At 44.9% G+C, this 19,853-nt stretch overlaps 1 protein-coding gene across 2 annotated transcripts in view; it reads right to left on the reverse strand.

The window, feature by feature from the left end:
• Nucleotides 1-19,630, reverse strand: part of LOC8033479 (nuclear hormone receptor HR96) — a 33,214-nt gene extending 13,584 nt beyond the window's left edge. The window contains exons 1-3 of one of the 2 annotated variants that reach the window (XM_042287495.1): nucleotides 18,880-19,132; nucleotides 18,578-18,800; nucleotides 4,502-4,636 (exon numbers count right to left, since the gene is read on the reverse strand). In XM_042287495.1, the coding sequence (XP_042143429.1) occupies nucleotides 4,502-4,636; nucleotides 18,578-18,607 (165 nt within the window). In that variant the 5' untranslated portion in view covers nucleotides 18,608-18,800; nucleotides 18,880-19,132. Of the gene's footprint in view, nucleotides 1-4,501; nucleotides 4,637-18,577; nucleotides 18,801-18,879; nucleotides 19,133-19,291 lie in introns of those variants that run through there. The other variant, XM_029975761.4, reaches the window with a different exon arrangement.
• Nucleotides 19,631-19,853: the final 223 nt, after the last annotated feature.

The following is a 19,853-nucleotide window of genomic DNA, read 5'->3' on the forward strand; positions in this document are numbered from 1 at the left end:
GTGAAGGAGAGAGGTGGGAGGGCCCATCCACGTGTGCGGCGGGAACTGGCATGGCTTGGCAGCCGACATGAGAAACGGAGGAAGGGGGACTAAAGGCGCGAGGTTCGAGTTGCGGATAATTTAGGTGATTGGAACCTTGTTACTTTGCGAAACTGTCGGTCATCGCTCTTCCAGCATTCACAGATTTCCCTTGCTGCTCCTCGGAGAATGACACAACACACTGGTACACATATTTATTTATTGACCGTTATTGCCGCACACCACGACCCAAAAAGCTCCTGCGCATACTTCAACACCGGCCTTTTTATCAGCAGCGGAGCGCCGCTCCCATGGCCTTTCGCTTGGCCACTTCGCGGTGGAAATGGCCAGACACATTAACATACGGGCGACCTGGTCGAACGCTTTGGACCACCAGGTTGCCAACATGTTTCTTCCTAATTTTTTATGTTTGTTTGTTTGCTTTAGCGCGTGTGTGTGTGTGTGAGAGAGAGAGAAGAGGGAGACAACTTTGTGTAGCTCAGTTTGCTGATTTTTTTATTGTTTTGTGCTTTAAATTGTTTGTTTGGATGGGAATTTTGAAATGACCAGTTCAAGGCACATTAGGAGTTTAGCCCCATGTTGCCATTCAAAAACCTAGTCCAACTTCCGAATTAAAAACATGCTTTTCATGTAAGACTAGTAAAGATGTTAGACACTGAAGAAAATCAGTTATCTATTTTAACTCCTTAATCCAAACTCTTTTTGTTCACATCCAGACTTGTGCCTATCTTAAAGGGCAACTCCGCTTCATTTTTGGTTTTGAAAAAACAGTGCAGTCCTCTTCAGTATCGCCTAGGAAGACCACACGTGAAATGTTACGACACAGTTCTGTCTAAATGTTTCTTAAACGGTCCGGCAAACTTTGCAACTCGCCAAGTTGCCGAAATCGGCTGACTTGAGCGGGCGAATTCAGGCGCAACCAACAGCACAGTCAAGGCTAAGGCATGGGCGGAGCCAACATTGAGCTAAACGTCATTATCATGGCCCCCTTCTGCTTGTTTTCACTTCTCCGGGCGAGCGTAGCGCATGACGTCAGCAACGTTGCCTCTCGGCGCTCAGCGGTGTCCACGTGATTGGTGTAACGCTCCTGTGCAGCGCGTTTCTTGGAAGCCGTCCGGCCGCCCACCGTGGTCCCGCCATTACCGCCATCTTCCGCGTCACAACCGCCGTCGTCGTCTCACCGATTGTGATTATTGTCTCTCAGAGTTTCGTCCACACTACGGACACCACGTGCGCAGACTTATGCCGCAGTTGTGCAGACGTCGTCGAATGCCGTAGACACCAAAACGTGGCGAAGAGTGCGGTGCAGACGACACTCGTGCCTGCCACACGCCCGCCCCAATCCTGCCCGTCGTTGGGCCAAGGATCACGTGACATCTCATACCACGTGATGGCCATGTACTTGGCGACCCGAGGCCAATGTTGCTGGGCGGAGCCGAAGTTTCGGTTTCGATTTCCGTTCGTGTTTAAAATTAGATTTAAAAATATATATCCCATTTTTCGCGAAGCAAACGACGTAGTGTGTTTTACTAGGGCTTTTTAATTCGAAATCAATCATTATCCCGAAATCTTCGGAATTGAGCGGAGCTGCCCTTTAAATACTCTACCCAAGATTCTGTATTGCAAATACTTTTGGTAGTATTTTGATATCCTGCAAATACATTTAGTCTAGAGTATTTGCTACTCTATCTTAATTACATTTATCACCATCTTGTGCTCACTCAGTATTTCAAATACATTTTGCAACTTTGGGAAAAATTAATTTTTGCCAAAAAATTTATCGAATTAGGAATTGCAAACTCCAGGGCAGAGCCGAACCGACTGCAAATTTGGAGCCAAGCGACCAAACACAGAGCAGAAAACAAGGCACAAGTAAAACACGTCCTCCAAATGCCAACAAAAGACCAAATAGATAGCCCCAAGTACGCCCGCCTCTATTTGTCCTTTTGTCCACCTTTTTTATAGCTGTCTATGAATGGCACGTCACGCTTGCAGCTAGCAAAGCGCTGGTGACGTCATCCGGATTTTACACACAGGCCCCACTTTTTGTCTAAGCTAGAGTGGTTCCGTAAATGGAGGATTGTGATGTCAATGCTCGGTACAATCACAATGAAACATTTTCGGAAATTGCAGGTTTAGGAGGTTCCAGTATGAAAATGCACGAACATGTTTTCCTAAGAGCACAGGCACTCCCTCAAACAAAGAAGCTAGATCTTGCTGGCGCTATTGAGCTGAGTGACCTAAATTGGGCTTCCCTAAACCTCCTTGTGTGCCTATTGTGGCCTAACTTTTGCTCCAAAGCTTGTTTGTTTCACCTTCTTCTAAATGCGCGCATTGTTTCGACCTCCAAATCCTCAAGTTTTGCGCAAGGTGGAGTCATTTATAAATTATAGTCAATGACAGGTTAAGAGTACAAGGGAAGCTCCTCCCACCCCTTTCCACTTTAGCAGGGCAAATACTGGAGAGGAGGTCACCTCCTCTCCAGCATTCGCTCTGCTAAAGTAGACAGAGGTGGGATCAGTTTCCCCTGAACTCTTAATCTGTCACCTGCTATAGTGGATTCTGATTCTGGTATCTTGACCATCTTGACCTCAGTCCATAAAGAATGGTTTGAACTGGTGCAGAAGGGAGCAGAGGCATTCTAGAAGCGGTTTTGTGGACACTCTCCTGTCTTCCTGTGCTTCCCACATCATCTTAATATTCTTTGACAGGTTGAAGGTACAGGTGCTCCTTCTCGCTTTCGACGGTTGGACAAAGTACTCGCTAATGGCACGTGTCTCGTTCAGTCGCGTACTCACCAACAAGTCTGGCTGCTTGATCAACTTCTAGTTTGGCTGCTATGGATACGCAATTAATGCCGGACTACATGTCAAGTCCCCCGAATCATGGCGGGACATATTACAAACTTATTGCGAGATGCCCCATGAGCCGAGCCTGCTGTCAAACTAAACCACCGCAGCTGCCATATCTACAATACATGAGTCCCGTTTGATCCTCAAATATGTGTGCATGTGTTCTGTTGCATATCCCGAATTACTTCAGCATAAACTTCCATTGCGGCAGTCAACACGCTTCTTGAAGGTTATAGACATCACAGCAAAATGTGATAATCATCACAAATAAAGCATACCTTCCTGACTTTTTATTCTTATATTTCCTGCTTGCAAAACTTGCCAAATATCTTCGAATGTAATTCAATTACTTTTTCAAAGTATCTGTACTCTACTCAAGATGGTTCGTAGTAAAAGTAACTTAAATACTACTCTAAATACATTTTTAAATGGGTATTTAGTATCTTATCTTAAATACTTTTGTTGAGTATTTGGCACAACCACTGCATTCTACCCATTGAAAAGTACACCAAGAAACCAACCACACAACCTGGAGCCCTAATCTACACGGCGGGACCAAGCGGGACTGGGACATCGCCATCTGCTGCGATGGGTCAGTGCGGCGCTGACCAATCGCAGCAGGTGGCGATGTCCCAGTCCCGCTTGGTCCCGCCGTTTAGATTAGGGCTCCAGGTTGTATGCCTGGGCTCTTTTGACGCGCTTTTTGTAGTATTTCAATTTTTCGTTAAAACATCTACAGTAGCCAGATGGCGCCACCAACCACCATTGGCGCCTGTGTGCTCAGGCTTGCACCTCCGTGGCACCAAGCCCCATGTTGTTCACCATTAATTAAATGGAGTACGGCGCGAGGAACCTGCCGCGTCAGACGTTTCTTTCTTTCAGGGCTCTTCCCGCCCCCGGGCTCCACCGGTCACCACTTCATTGGTATGCGAGACCCTCTTCAGTTCCGCAGGCCCGCGTGGGCTCTGCTCCTCTTTATTTTTATGGGTTCCCGATTTTTGGCGACGAGTAATTACAACATTTTTGGCAAAGAGTAATTACAACACTTTTCAATGGGGAGAATGTGAACAAAGATTTGTAATAAGGAGTTAACGGAGATGGCCGATTGTCTACAGTGCCCAACCTTTTTACAAGTCTTACAAGAAAACCATGTTTATTGGCTATCCAATAGCCGGGTTTTTTTTTTTGTTCTTGGAACATAAGTCTAAAATATTAAACTACCCAGTTAAAATTAGCATATATAACAATTTGATATGAAGAACTGCCCCCTTATCAACTGACATATGAAGAATGGGTGCTTGCCAAATGGGCTGTGTCCCTTTTAGAGTGTTTGGTATGGAAGATCTGGTGCATGACAAAGTTGTAAGTTGCCAATAAAAGCGATCAGGACAGACTAGGGCTTCCCTTTACAAAACTTGTCAGGTTCAGGACTTTTTCCTACCCGGCCAGGACGGGTCAGGCCTACAAATTCCAGCCCATGCAGTGCTCTAGAGTAGCATCCACAGCTCGCCCTCCAGTCTATCCCCCCCGAGTGTATTTCCTAGTTACCTATTTGTGCATGCTTGAAAGGTGCGATCACACATTTGTGTCGAACACGGAAACCAGAATACCTTGTTCTTTATGGCATTCCGCCGAAAGAAGGCCTTGCACGATTCGCAGGTAAGGGCGCCAAAGTTGTACCCAAAAGCCTTGTCACCGCAGACACCGCAAAACTTGAGTTCTGCTTTCTCGGCTCCTCCTGCCATCTTGAAAAAAGAAAGAAAGATGCACCAATAAAAACACAATATTACGGCTCTTTACTTGTGTAAGCCAAATTCACCTTCCCTATAACTAGGCTGCAGACTTCAGTTCTGTACTTTGTTTTGCAATAGACTGTTTTACTAAAAGGGGGTGAGAGAGAAGTCGGAGAGGGCTGCTGCATGCTTTCCTGCTCACTGGGTTGGGCCAAACAGAGGAAAGATGCAGATGAGTCCGCTGGATGTGTGTGTTGCTCGAGTATTTTTTGCATTTTCTTGTTCTTTTATTTTATTTTTGCCGAGCTTTTTTTTTTTCTTTTTTTGTACTTCTTTATGTAAGATTTGTCAACGAGTAGCTGATGATCGGCACACCATTGCTCGAATAGGTATTGTATGAATAACAACCGAAAGCCTGAAACAATATGTCAAGAGCTCCCGTGCAGGGGAGCCATCAAGGCATGCACGGGTGACGAGAGCCATCAAGGCGAGCGCTGGTGCAAAGTTTTTAGGCTTCATTGCCGTTTAAATGATCAGGAACTCCTGGGTCAGCAGGTTACGTTAATAAATCTCAAGTTCTTTCCCAACGCCATCATACCGAGTGTACTCGTAACATTCTTTGAATGGAATGCACACCGAGTTCTACCCCACAGCTGCACAAGCAACTATTCGTCCGTTCAGTCTCCTACACACCCACACATTGTGTAGTTTACCTCAGGACTGGTACACTTGCCTTTTTTTCTTTAGAAAATTGAGGTCGGTGTCAATCTAAGGCAGATAAGAAGCACTAGGCCTAATTTGTCAGCCGAGACATCATTTTTCAAATTTAGCGTGACTCCGCAGCTCGGGAAAGCTCCTAAGTAAACATCCAGCGTGACTCAAGATAGGGTCCACATTCTCTTTCCCAACTTTATCCGTGTGACCCGGATACATACGTGAATTCTTACGACTCTTTAGTGGAAGTATTGCCGGCTTTCTTTGAAGCAACAAAAAAGACATGATTGAAACCGGCATTTTTTTTTATAATTACCAGTAATTAAGATATTGAGTGCACTCTTTGGCCAATGAAATATTTGACCTGGGCATAATTTGCAAAGTAAAGGGCTGTGCATTACTGGAGCCTTATGTTTATATCTTGACTGCGGCAAGTTGATATGACTTGATAATTATACATTACTTAGTAGCCGGAGGATTATTCACACTGCACGGGCACCGATGAAATTTGTATAAAAGTTTGTTTTATCAGCTTTTCTGGATCGTGATTTCCAGCAGGATTGCAGAGAACCGGCAAATTAAGTTGACCGTCATTAAACAAATGGATATTCCACCTGTTATGCGAATAAGTATACAACCTCCGTGTAGTAAAACTGCTAACATGTAAATTTTCATTAAATGACCTGCAATTATAAGATGAGTTTAAGTTTCCAATACCGAAGCAAACTCATGCACAGATTTCAAACAACTGAACCCCCGATTGATTCGCATTCACAACAGGTCCACTTTGAAGCACTTGTTTTCGCTTGTCGACAACCGGCACACCCGTCGATACACAATTTTCGAATATATAGTTTATAAACATAAGAGCTAACAAAATAATGTCAGCAATTATATGTGCGAGCAAACTCGAGCTCTTTTCATTCATTCCCTTCAGTGTAATAGCGGTAGTAATATTCCGTTCAGAAAAGCTGCTGTCACACGGGAAGGCGTGTAGCCCACGCCATGAACAGCTGCAGCGCAACATTTCATGTTTTATTTGGGGCGTCCTTCCGTTATGCACAATATATTTTCTTGTGCCACACACGGAACAACGAACAGGTTTTTGATGCACCGGCATTTACAAGAACGAAAACTTCAAGTGAAGCACGAAATTATTGCTTTGTGTCTGCTGCCACTGCTGATCCTACCACTAACAGCACAACATATGCCATAATCCCGGGGAAAAAAAATGTTCACAGTGCCTGTGACTGTAAACATTAATAAAAGGCGTTTCACCATGCGAACCATGGCACACGATAGCACATGCACCAGCGACAACCTAAGCACAGATTCCCCTGACTGGACGCAGAGCCTACAGCAGCGCCCCAAGGTCAGTTTTCGGCCCAACCCAGCATGGCCACAGAACCAGATGCACGCCAGGAGGTGCTACAGTATTCAACATAGCGCTGCCCACAAAAAAACAACCCATAAGTTGGTAAACGGCAAAAGCTAAGCCCAGCAAGCCAATCGGAGCATTCGAGCGAGTCACGTGACAATGTACCGTTGCAATGCACTGCGGCTATACAGACCTGGCACGTGCTTCGCTCCTTCACTAATTGCCAAAAAATATCTAACGGTAACACAAAAATATTAAATTGGCTAACACCAGAAAATGGCAATCAAGTTATGTATGTTTCTATTAGTTTAGTTGCTGTTTCAGTTTGTTCCTTGGATATAAAATGCATTTCGTTTAGCCTTTCTTATTTCTTGTTTTTGTATTCAGATAACCGTTTTTGTTTTCTACAGTTTAATTAACATGAGCGGGCCATTGGACCCTGGATCTGTACTGATTCAACTAGGGGTGCTTCGTTATCACTCGTGCAGCAGGCACAAGGCCGGCAATGCGAAAACACACATGATCTTATCATTCGCATCGCCGACCTCGAGTATGCCGCACGAGTGGTAACTTGAGCGCACACCCGTGCTTCCCACGCGTTTCAAGTCGTCATAAAATTGATTGATTTAGGGGTTTTCAGTGATGCCCAACAAGTTTCTAATTGGAACCATATGCTTATTTTCACTAATTGAAAAGTTTAGTAAATGTTGTCATTATTTTGCTAATTAGAATGTTTTTTTTTGTTTTTTTGCGATTCCCGACGTCTGCCGTGGCTGGCAGTTTTTTCTTGAAAAGAGTTAATTTTTTTTTCTCAACCACCCTAGTCTCAGAAATTCTTTAGTCTCTGCAGAAACAGCCGGTATATAGACTTCACTGTTTATTTGGGCACGGTCTTCTTTTTTAACCGGGGATCTACTTGGAGATTATCAAATTCTCTCGTATTTGTATCTTGTGTTTAAGCACTTTTCTAAAAAAAAGTATTGGATTAGTAATTAAACACATTTTTGTCAAAGTATTTTGTATTTGTATATCGATACATTTTTGCGAGTATTTTGCCCATTTCAGCCCATCTGACCTTTGTCTGGCTCTTCATATAAAGTAGCTCCAGTGTGAATTGCACTGGACCCAGACTCTGGTTGTGAACAACATTTTCCAAGAGAGTATTGTGTGCTGAGAAAACCAGGCATATAAATTGTGGAACTTCAATAATAAAAGAAAGAGGACAACGATGTCTGTGAGGTGACCACTTTCACTCCATGTATATAGGGCTGCCATCTTTCCTTCCAGGAAAAAATGGAACCGGCACGAGAGGAGGGGTGGGATGAACCGCTGCCATGAAATAACTGAAAAGAACAGGCCGCAATGTCGGGATTGTTTAGCGAGTCAACTGGCGTGCGCAAACGTGTCCGTTGTTCCAACACCGTCGCCATGGAACACGCCTATTATACAAGATTGTTACGGCTGTGTGTAAACATCCCTCCTACGGACTATTTTGCCCTTCCGCACTGGTTACGGCTCTCAACACACGGGCACCTGAAGTTAGAGGATTACTGCAATCAAATTATAAAGGTTATTTATTGTCTAAATGTCAACCACGTTCTGGCTACACCACACAGACACCAGTTTTTTGCTCGAAAAGACGCAAAATGATTATTTAAAACAAATAAACCGAATGTCGTTATGCCACACTACCCATAAAAGCAGCAACGCTCCGCAGGAATATGGCAGCAAGCTGAGTGCACACAAGCCCTGTCAAACTTGGCTGAACCGGATTTCCCTTCTCTCCCACGTCTATTCAACTGCTGTGGGGAGCGCCAGGCTCCCTGTAGCCTTGCTCGTGAAGGTAGACATGACGTCACAAACGCGCTAGAGGCGCAAGATCTCACGAGACGCATTGCTCTCTGCGATGGCTGCTCTTCGAGCGCTCGCTGGAATCGGCCGTTTGGAACGAAAAATATAGCCATCCATTCAGGATACAAATGCAAGATTGTCATTAGCAGATACGGTTGACCATGTTTAACTAATTTCTGAATCTGAGAGCTATATTTAAATTTTGATTTCAGTATCCCTTTAAATATGACCTCATGTGGTGTAAACTGCCCCAAAGAGCAGAAAAGGTGTAAAAAGACAGTGTGTGAAAGAAAGAAGAAAACAGGAGCATAGAGACATTGCAGGGACTTCTTTTTTCTCATAAATCTTGTAAGCGCAATCTGACGAAAATCACTCCTCTGTCCCACAACCGATGTTTCCCAGAAGCCAAAGCCCACAATGTGGGAAAAGAAAAAGGCAAGCAGCGAGAGATGACCCAGCCCCTGCCCCGCAGGTGCTGGTTTGTCCGGCTTTAAAAATCTCCAGTCATGGTGGTTGAGCAATCTGATCCTGGCACACAGTAAGATCTTGACAGGCGGGCCAGACGATTGCCCAGAGACCTGTTTTGTCCCAGCCTCGCCGTCCTTTCTTCGGGGGAGTAGTTCTTGCACTCCAAAAAAATGCCTGTGTACCTTCTCGCAGAGCGTGCAGGGGGGCCAGTTATGTTAATCGACGGAGGAAGTTTAACAATGGGTCCAAGGAAACGTTTTGATCCAAACATACTCCACACAGGAATATTGAGTGCACGGTTTGTTTTTAGCACCCCAGCGATGTAAATGATGATATATGCTTCCAAAAGTGCAGCTGAGCTTTTCCTTCCATTCTAATAGCTACTTTTGCCTCCTCTACCTTTATTTTTTGAAGCAGAGAATTCAGGTTGGATGACGATATCCCCCTTAGATGTAAATAGACGTGGTTGCAGCAGTGAGTCTTGCAATGTTTCCCAAGGTTCAAAGCAATGTATACATGCATGTTTAGACATTCAGTAGAAGTACCTTCCTCTCAACAAGGGAATGTCATCGGCAGAATAGGAGATCGGTGTTTCCTTCGCATCAAGGTGCTCACCAATCCCTGATCAGTGGTGTTACCAGGTTTAAGCCATAGTCCATTATTCAGACTCTACAACACAAGGGTTGAAAGAAACCTGGTGGCTGGAAAGTCATATCCCAAAAATTTCTCAGCCACTTAAAGGGATGCTGAACCAAACATTTCAGTGTCTATAATAAGTGGCACAAAATCTTTCCACGAGCCAGCAGCAGCCTGTGTGCGCAAGCACAAGCAACGAAATTGACGTCATAGTCCCCCATTCAAGCTTAAGATGACAGTGAAATGCGTGGGCTCCGGGCAAAAGAAGAATGAAGACAAGCTCTTCATCTCCACCGTGGAGTCTGGTGTAGAAGGTAAGCGATTAATTGGTCTGACAAGCACGTAGCTTTCACTTGTGGAGATGAAAAGCCAGCCTTTATTCTCCTTTGGCTCGAAGCCTATACATTTCACCGTCATCTTAAGTGCGAAAGGGGGACTATGACGTCAATTTCGTTGTGCGTGCTCACGCAGTGTCACGCACACCGGCGGCTGCTGGCTCGTGGAAAGAATGTGCGCCACGTATTATGGACACTATATTGTTTGGTTCAGTATCCCTTTAAAAGACGGCAAGCATGCAAGGCACGATCCTAAAATTCACATAGTGCAATCATGGTTGTGCTGCAAGAGAAATTGAGGTGTTCATGTTCAGTATTCAGATGGAATATCCCATCATCGTGGCCATAGGCCACGATGATGGAATATAGGCGTACATAATTAGATAAGGCAAAAATTACTTCACACTGTCGCTGCTGGGGGAACATGTAATAAACCTTTCGCTAAATCACTCAAACAGGGGTGGGACAGATCAAACTGGTTTTGTAATAATTTTTAGAGCAGAAAAATCTGCATTGTGGAGCAGCTTTGGAGCAGAAAATCTGCCTCTTGAAGCAACTTAGGAGCAAAAAAAATATTTTCATTTTGGAGCACTAGGGATAAAAAATTGTGTAGCAAACTGCTGGGCAATTGTGTTGCATGTGAAACGGTATCGCTTCGGAACGTTACCGAGCTTGGCACCTACGCTCACAGCGCTCTTCATCAGATAACACGTGGCATATAAACTTGATAGCAGTTCCTGGAAAGAAGATACTGGCGCTAGTCGAGTTTTAAAGCCTGGCAATTTCCCAGAACCTCCCATACTCACCGGAATCAGCCGGTCAGCATTGATCATGTGACCTTTCCACCAGTCAATCAACATCGAGCTTCGCGGCAGATTTTTTGGGCTTCACTAAATCTGGCAAAACTCCCCTGACGAGCCAAGGAATGTTTCACATTATTTTGGAGCACCTAAGGAGTAACGGTGACATCATTTTAAGAAAGTATCTTAGCCAGTTGTACCATGAGTTAAAAATCAAGCAAACCATAGCTACAATGTTGGAAAGTATTGAATAGAACTTTACTGTGAAATACTTGAAATTGCACACAAATATTTTTTATTTTGGGAACAAAGTTCAATTAAACATGAAGGGGCAAGACTCGGAAACATTAATGCCGCATGCTACCTTGCATCATACATACATTGTAGCAAGTATGATCCATCAGATAGATGGATGAATGGATATGACTGAACCAAAGGAATCTGATGGCTGCTTGCACCACCTGGATGGATGGATGGATGGCAGAGTCGCGTATATAGAGAGTTTGGTCAATGGGAGGCGCGGGCAGAGCCAGGGCGTGCACTTGACTCGGAAAGAGGGCTTTGCATGCTCGCTTGACCAACCAGAAGCCGAAAAGAATCCCCTAGCGGTGGTAGCGAAAAACAGTTCTGATCAAAGGTATATGTTCGTATATGGTTTTAATAAGCGCGTAAGAGTGAAGTGTAGTAACTCTTTGTGTTTGAAAATACGGTACACGCGATGTTTCGGTCATGATCATGCAGAAAGATGTAAGAAACGAATGCGCCGCTCAACTCTGTTTTGCTCGGGCAGAATGTGACCGCTCGGACGGCAGATTCCCAGCCCTCGGCGCTTGGCGTAAGGATTATGTCGATTGTTCCGCTAGTCGCACCCTTCCACCATCATTTTGGATGAGCGTGATTGAAACATCACGTGCACCATATTTTCCGTCACCGAGAGTTACTCCAATGCACTTATCAGGTCTGCTTCTCACGACCGCCACCAGGGTATTATTTCCGGCTTCGGGTTGGTCACATTCGAATTTCTGAAGACGCCCCGGAGCACGCCCAGCCCGCTTTCGGCCAATGGCGCCTCCTCATTTATCTCCTATACTTCCCAACGAATGGCCAAACTCTCTACATATACGGCTCTGATGGATGGTAATGGCTATATATACCCTTTGTAACGGGCAGCAGCTTACACCACCTAGCCTAACATTTCATCATCTTTTTTTTTTTTTTTAATTTGTATAATTTTTGTTTTAACACAACTCCCCCCCCCTTTAAAATGTTACCCTTGCTTATTTTTATCTGTATTTTCACCCCTCCCTAGATCCCCTTTCCACCGATCTTCCAATCTCCCCTTAGTTACCGCAATTCTTTCCCCATCCATTCGTCCATCCATGTCCGGAAAACCCAGTGCCCCCTCCAAATCCGTAGTCATCCCCCCAAGAAGGTGGGACGAAGCCCCGTGCACCTTAAAATTACATGTTCTATAGCTTCCCTTTCACGGTTGCATAAGTCGCACAGAGTGTCTATTTCCTGGAATTTAGCCCTATATGTTTTCGTTCTTAGCACCCCTGTTCTAGCTTGAAACAGCCCCCCACCCCCAATGAGCTCTCCACTGAATTATCATACAGCTGTTCTTTCCTTATTTCTTGTTTTTGTGCCCTGTATATTGATAAAGCTGATTTCCCCTGCATTCTCTTTTCCCACAATTTCCTCTCAATTTCCTTTACTTTCTTTTCTACTGATTTGCACTGATCGGCCCCATCTCGTTGAATGTATTTAAATCTCAGCTTGCAGGTTCGGTTTGTCCACTTAGTGTTTAGACTTTTCATATACAGATACTTGAACACTTTCCCTGCCCATCGCATATCCTCAATTTCAGCTAGTCTGGTAATGGAATAGCCATGGTTGTTAACTGAGCTTTCGCTTTCCGCTAAATCTAGCGTTAGCACGATCTATGGCGCAGCGTGGTGCAACTTTGGTCAATTTAATGCTTTTGGCACTGCTAGGTGCAGGAAATTGTAAATGTATCAAAATGGCGCACAACTGTCGATATAAGCGTTGAACGCGCTCACCTTCCTTATATAAAAGATTCTAAGTAAATAACCAAAATAAGGCATTTGCGGAACGCAGATGCAAAGTGCCATTTCTTTTAGATTTTTGCTTTCGAACAGTTACTGCTGCAGATGACAGCACATGCTGCACGTGTACCTACGTTCCCGGCATTCTTTTTGACGCTTGTACAATGCAGCAAAAGTTCTATTGCACCAGTGTCTGCAAATATTATACTGTCGTAAAAAAAGAAAAAAAAAAAGAAAGAAAATGTGTTCTTAGTTGCATTTATTATACTTGAGATCTAGAGGACTAAAAAGTGCAAAAAAAAACCACTAATGAAGAATAGACACACACAACATGGACTGGAGCTAGTCCGTGTTGATAGACATAACACAGACTAGCGCCACTCCATGTTGTATGTGTCTTTTCTTCGCATTATTATTATTTTCTTTTTTCACTTTTTAGTTTTCTAGATTACAAGGAACCAACTAGCCCAATTCAAAGTGTTAATTATCATACTTGAATTTTGTAGATGTAGCCATAAAAAAATGCAAGAAAGGACTAACAGTTACTCCTACACATTGAGAGAGAAACATAAACAAATTGTCTGCTTAACTTCTCAAGTGGGGAGATGTTTTGGGTGTGCAACCATGCTTTGGGGAGCATTTTTCACTAAAAAATCTAAAAAAAATATTATGTTCACAAAAAAAAAAAAAAATTTCACGTAAAAAATTTGAATTGGTTTATTTAATAAAAAGGAATAACACACTGCATCTTCTGCTGAAGTGCAGAGAAGGGAAGACGTTTATTTTTACATGTTTGACTTTGTATGGTAGATCATAAAGAGGGGTGTTTTATAAATGCATTTCAGAAAAATATATAATGCCAGGCTTGACTTGTAAATAATTCTGAGGTTTCACTGCACACGTACTCATTTCCAAAAGAAATGTTGTCACTTTGCTGAAGCAACGCTGCGATTTCCACATCTGTCAATGCTTTGCAATGCATCCGAGCATCCATGATCCATAACAGGAACAGAAAAAATTGGAAGACATTTACAAATCTCTGTAATGAGAGAGCACAGCTCTCGAGGTATTTTGATTTTGCGATATACCGTGCTAAAGAATTTGAGGACGAAATATCTATATCAGGGGCATACCTCGGCAAACCTCACTCATGAGGGCCCTCACTCACCCTCACTCACACTCATCTTCACAGGTGAGGTGAGGGTGAGTGAGTTTCTGAACCAGGAAAATTCATGAGTGTGAGGGTGAGTGAGGGCCGTGAGGGCTGTGAGGGCGGTGAGGGCCGTGAGGGCTGTGAGGGCGGTGAGGGCGGTGAGGGCGGTGAGGGCGGTGAGGGGCGTGAGGGCCATGAGGGCCATGAGGGCGGTGAGGGCGGTAAGGGGTATGAGGGTTATGAGTGCGTGAGGGGCGTGAGGGCGGTGAGTGGCGTGAGGGCGGTGAGTGGCGTGAGGGCGGTGAGTGGCGTGAGGGCCATGAGTGCGTGAGTGGTGTGAGGGCGGTGAGTGCGTGAGGGGTGTGAAGGCCATGAGTGCGTGAGGGCAGTGAGTGGCATGAGAGGCGTGAGGGCCGTGAGGGCGGTGAGTGCATGAGGTGGTGTGAGGGCCATGAGTGCGTGAGGGCGGTGAGTGCGTGAGGCCCCCTTCAGATCGAGCATCTTTCTCAACAATTTTGTGTTAATGGCGGGTTGTTCTCTAGCTTTCCCTAGATCGACACAAATTGCTGAGATCGGGTCCGGCTCGATATAAGCAAGCAACTCGGAGCAATTCGAATACGTTTGAAGCGGCTGCATCCAATCAGGGACGCAAAATTTTCACGTGATACCTCGTGCCGGTGATGATGACACCGAAAGACTTGGTTCTGGTTTGAAATCGATCGTTTTTTTGGAAATAAACTGTTTCAGAAAGGTGCATTAGTATTCTTAACGAGATTTAAATGCATAAAAACACGTTTATAACGCTATAACGCGTAATTTTATTTTTTTTTGCACTATGCAAGAAAAATAAAATTTTATGATGACGATGGCAAATTGCAGCAATTGGTTGCTGCGTGTGATCGCGGGCGGCCCGTGTTGCTGGTGTTGCGACGTAAAGTTTCTGGGCGAAATTGCCCCATCTGAAGCTGGTCTGAGTGGTGTGAGGGCCATGAGTGCGTGAGGGGCGTGAGGGGTGTGGGGGCCGCAAGGGCGGTGAGGCGCGTGAGGGCGGTGAGTGGCGTGAGGGCGGTGAGTGGCGTGAGGGCGGTGAGTGGCGTGAGGGCCGTGAGGGCGGTGAGGGCGGTGAGTGGCGTGAGGGCAGTGAGTGGGGTAAGGGGCGTGAGGGCCGTGAGGGCGGTGAGGGGCGTGAGGGGCGTGAGGGCCGTGAGGTTCAGTGAGGGTGAGTGAAGGGCTGAAGGTGAGTGACTGTGAGGGTGAGGGTGAGTGAGGGGCTGAAGGTGAGTGTAGCTGTGAGGGTGAGTGAGGGGCTTAGGTGAGTGTGGCTGTGAGGGTGAGGGTCAGTGAGGGCGACCTAAAATGCCGACCTCTGATCAGGGGTCTCAAACTCATTTGAGTGTGGGGGCCAGATTACCCACCCTCAACGAGTCAAGGGCCAACGTAGGGCGGTGGAAGGGGGGGGGGGGGGGGGGGCCGATAGATTTTTGCAAAGAAGGAACCTCGTGCCCTCTGTTTGTTATAAACTCGCAGTTTCGCGAGTGACAGCTGTAGCTGTACCTTTGATTTGTTTATAGGACTACTTTGGTCCTTTACCTGTTGCGATAACAAGTTAGAATGGTGCTGCCCCACCAACATGCCGGCATTTTTTAATAGAACAATTTGCTCGAAAATTTGGCAAACTTATCAAGTAAAAAAAATATATATTCTCCATTTGGTAGTTTCTGCTTTCCTCACAGTTTTATTAGCAGCAGTACCAGAAAATACATGTATTTTAATAATGATATTTTCTGAAGGTGAGAATAATAGAGGGATTGTCATATACCGTAAAATACCGGGCAAGCACCCACTCAAACTTTGGGGACAATCACAAAAAAACGGGGGATGGGTGGTTGTCCGGTCATCATTTTTACATATCAATGTACTGTACATATTTTCTCAGATCTTACAAATTTGGTAATGGGCACTTAATGTGGATTGGGCAGATGTGCGGTATTCTACGGTAGGTGCTTAACATGGGTAAAAAGCTGGAAAACGAAAATTAATCCGAGGCAAATTAAAGTTATAAGAGCAGAACTGTTTCGAGCAGAAATGAATCGACGACATGAAGTATAATGTATGCCATTTCTAGCTCTTGAGACATGGGAACGGGGGCTTGCGCCGGTGGCCTGCAGGCAACTTCCCAGCGACTGGCGGGCCGCATGCGGCCCGCAGGCCGTGTATTTGAGACCCCTGATCTACATGAACAAATATAGACCTCATACTCCTGCATACCTAATATAAATTATATATAAATATATATAAATTATTCATTTCATTTAATATTATTTATTTAAACAGGAGGAGGGGAGGGTACAGAGAAGGAAAGGGTGTGGAGGACTTTTCCCTCCTCCATCCCATCCCTCCTCCCACAGTTTCCCCATTAAACTTATCTGCAAAATTGATGCCATGTGACCTCAACACCAATTCAGTTTTCCCGCTAAATTCGACAAGGAAAATAGCATCACATGACTTTGGGTCACGCCACCTATGAACAAATTTAGCATCTCCGCTAGATTTAGCGGGAAAATTGATGTGACGTGACCTCAACGCCAATTCAGTTTCCCCGCTAAATTTAGTGGGGAAACTGAATTGGCGTTGAGGTCACGTGATGTCAATTTTACCGCTAAATCTAGCGGAGAAACTGAATTGGTGTTGAGCTCAAGTGACGTCAGTTTTACCACTAAATTTAGAGGGAAAACTGAAGACGCAGTGTTGTATCATGGGACGTCACAGTCCTACACACCAATTTAGTTTCTTCGCTAAATGTAGCGGGGAATTAAATTGGCGTATAGCTCTGCGACGTCCCACAATGCAACGCGCGCAATTACGTCGACGGCGACACCACGAAACACGGGAACGAGCGACCAAGAGCTGCACTCTAAAAACATATTTCCTGACAAAGCAATGAAATTCTTTTGCCAGCTAGTGAACACAAATTTACCTAAACATGTTTGATATCGCCTTTGATAGATGGCAGCACCTATAATTTGCATCAAAAATTGGCATGCCATGGCGCGCTCTGTCTGAAGGAAGTGTCGTGCATCTTTAGACCCACTAAACACATGCGCCCATTCAAGGGGATAAAACTTGAAAAGTATTTTTATTTTTACACAAACACCCAAAAGCAGATTTAGCAGATTCGAGCAGTGTGATGCCATTTGTGAGTGACGGGGTCAACCAGATGATATGTTTAATTTTTCTCCCCTGTGCATAGTTAAAACACATTTCTCTCTTTTTGCGTTTTTTCCTAGAACCTACACACACAAATTGTGAGTATGAGAAATGTCCTACCCAAAAGACAACTCTGTGAAAAGTTTCATTGTACCAAATATTTTGGACTAAGTTCCACAAACAATGTACAATCTACAAAAAAAAAAAAAAATATATATATATATTTGGGCTGAAAAGTAAAACTTTTTGTTAGATAGTTAGCATTTGACATTAACATCATTCCTGTTATTTCCTCATTGACGAGAGCTCCACATTAACTAACAGTTCTTACAGTTTGTGCTTTATTATTATAATTTGTACTGTTTTAAAAGGAAAAAAAAATGAGCGTGAACAATCTTCATTTCGGATGCAACGCGACCGTGGATCCTGGAAGACTCCACAGTCACTTATTTACCTGTAGTAATGATTTTACATTGCAAGTGGTAGGTGTTAGTGCCATCCAGATCAAGGCTAGTCCACAATGGCCGCTTGGGTACAGCTACCTTGCACGTCACCCGCGGGGTCATCGAGGGCAAAAGCAACGCAATGACAGTCTCAGCTTTTCTTCCTGACTAATGCTGAACATGAAACAGCCAAACAATCTGATCTCAACAACCACTCTGGGCGGCAACCACCAAAATGTTGAGCTATTCAAAAAATATATATTTTTGTATAGTTTGCACCTTTAGAACTTTTAAACATGTACAGTATGTGTCTATAATCTAAAAATACTACTTTGTTCATTGACCTGGGGGCTATGTTCAACAACTATTTTGTTTCTCCTAAAAAGAAACAGAAGTGACGGAACTGACAATATCGCGTCTGATTGGTTAGAGGCTCAAATGACAAAAGTTCCCTCTTTCGTCATTTGAGCCTCTAGCCAATCGGACGCGATATCGTCACTCCGTTTCTTTTGGGGAGAAACGAAACATTTGTCAAACATAGCCCCCCCCCCCCCCTTCCCCCCTGCTTACAAGTCGTTGTTGTTGATGTTTTTACGACGAAATAGTGCTCGCACGCCCTGGAACTTGGATACAGCAGTTGTGAGTTTCAATGCATTTCTCCATTCGAACACAACTTGGAGGAAGTAGCTTGCAAAGCTCTCTGCAAAACTGTATGCTGGTAAAATTAAATTGAAGATGACAGGTCACTCTACTACTCTAAGGTATTTGTGCCGGATAAGTGTAATGTCAGAAATTCACTTAGAAAGTGCTGAAAGGTCATTTCCAGAAACAGGCGCAACTTCAACGGTTTCTTCTCACTTAGCCGAAACCTTCCTACTAGAAGAGCGAATTGAAACACACACACGTTTTGAGGCGTCAACTGCCAGGTTCATGTGGAGAGGTCTGTAGCCCTGGCCTATTAGTATCCGCGATAACCAACCCAAACGAAGGCCAAAGCATAAACAAAGCTAGATCAGTGTGTTCGTTGTCACGGGGCATACGTTGCATGGTCACATCCCTGGGGCATGATCCGAATGCTTGGAGCGCACAAGCAGGATTTTCATTGACGTGACTTTCTGCACAAGACTGCAAGTGAAGCGTTTTCAGCTCACACGGGTGATGCAATCGGGTAGCTCTCAGCCTTCGATGTAACGAGGCGGCTCACCTCTTCGATGCGCCTCTCACCAAACTAAAACTCAGCGATACCTTTCCGAGGCGGCTGGGCACGCGACATTAAAAGGAGAGCCCAATCCTGACGCTCGTAAAAAAAAGGCGTAGAACAACAGATGATCCGGAGCCTTATCGCGTAGACACTTAGATCGTGGGAGGTGGCGGGAAGCGATTTACGAATACTGCCGGTCCGAACGGGCCAAAAGGCAAACGTTAGAAGGTATCGCTGCTGCCGGGTATGTCGTTATCTCGTTATACCTAAACGGAGATTTGTCGATGCGGTTAGCAAGTACAAGCACTGAACCGACTGACCGATCACCTGCTGACCGGGCAACAACATCCAAGTTTGCTGATTCGCTTTCGGTCGCAAATCATATTATCGCACAACTTTGGTGGAGCTCACTTACTCGCCGTGCTCCTCTGCCGGAACCCTCAGGCAAGTCATAGGCGTCCTACGATGGTGCCCAACGCACAAGCGCCCGGTTAATTGTATTTCTTTCCTCACAACCTCGAAGCCCGATCAGTGGACCTTGTTCGCTGTTGATCTTCGCAAACACGTGATGAACGGGTAGGAGATATTGTGCTGCCCGCAGCCGATTGCGAAAGGCAGTATTTTGCACAGGATAACAGCAATTAAATTAACTGTCACTCAAGCCGCACCAATGCGAAAAGAACACTCAGCGAAAGTGCGTAAACAGAAACGGGCTTCAGATGGTTTTGTTTTTCTCGCACGATTTGGGAGGAGTGTCCGTAGAGGGCGCCACGGCTTTTCTCTATTTTTTTTTCAAACCACGTGAGCGCAAGCCGCGCTTTTTAAAGTACGAGTTTCGTGTCTCGTAGGTCTGTTTCACCTTCCATTGTACCGCAGGAAAGGCTACATGCGCGAGCTCCTTGTTCTAGGGCACATCTCGGCGGCACAAGCTCCCGTGCACCAAGGGCAGCTGCCAACGCTATGAGCTCGCGCTTCTA

Source organism: Ixodes scapularis, unplaced genomic scaffold (assembly GCF_016920785.2).
Source record: "Ixodes scapularis isolate PalLabHiFi unplaced genomic scaffold, ASM1692078v2 PGA_scaffold9__187_contigs__length_104089568, whole genome shotgun sequence".
NCBI classification, from domain to species: Eukaryota; Metazoa; Arthropoda; class Arachnida; order Ixodida; family Ixodidae; genus Ixodes; species Ixodes scapularis.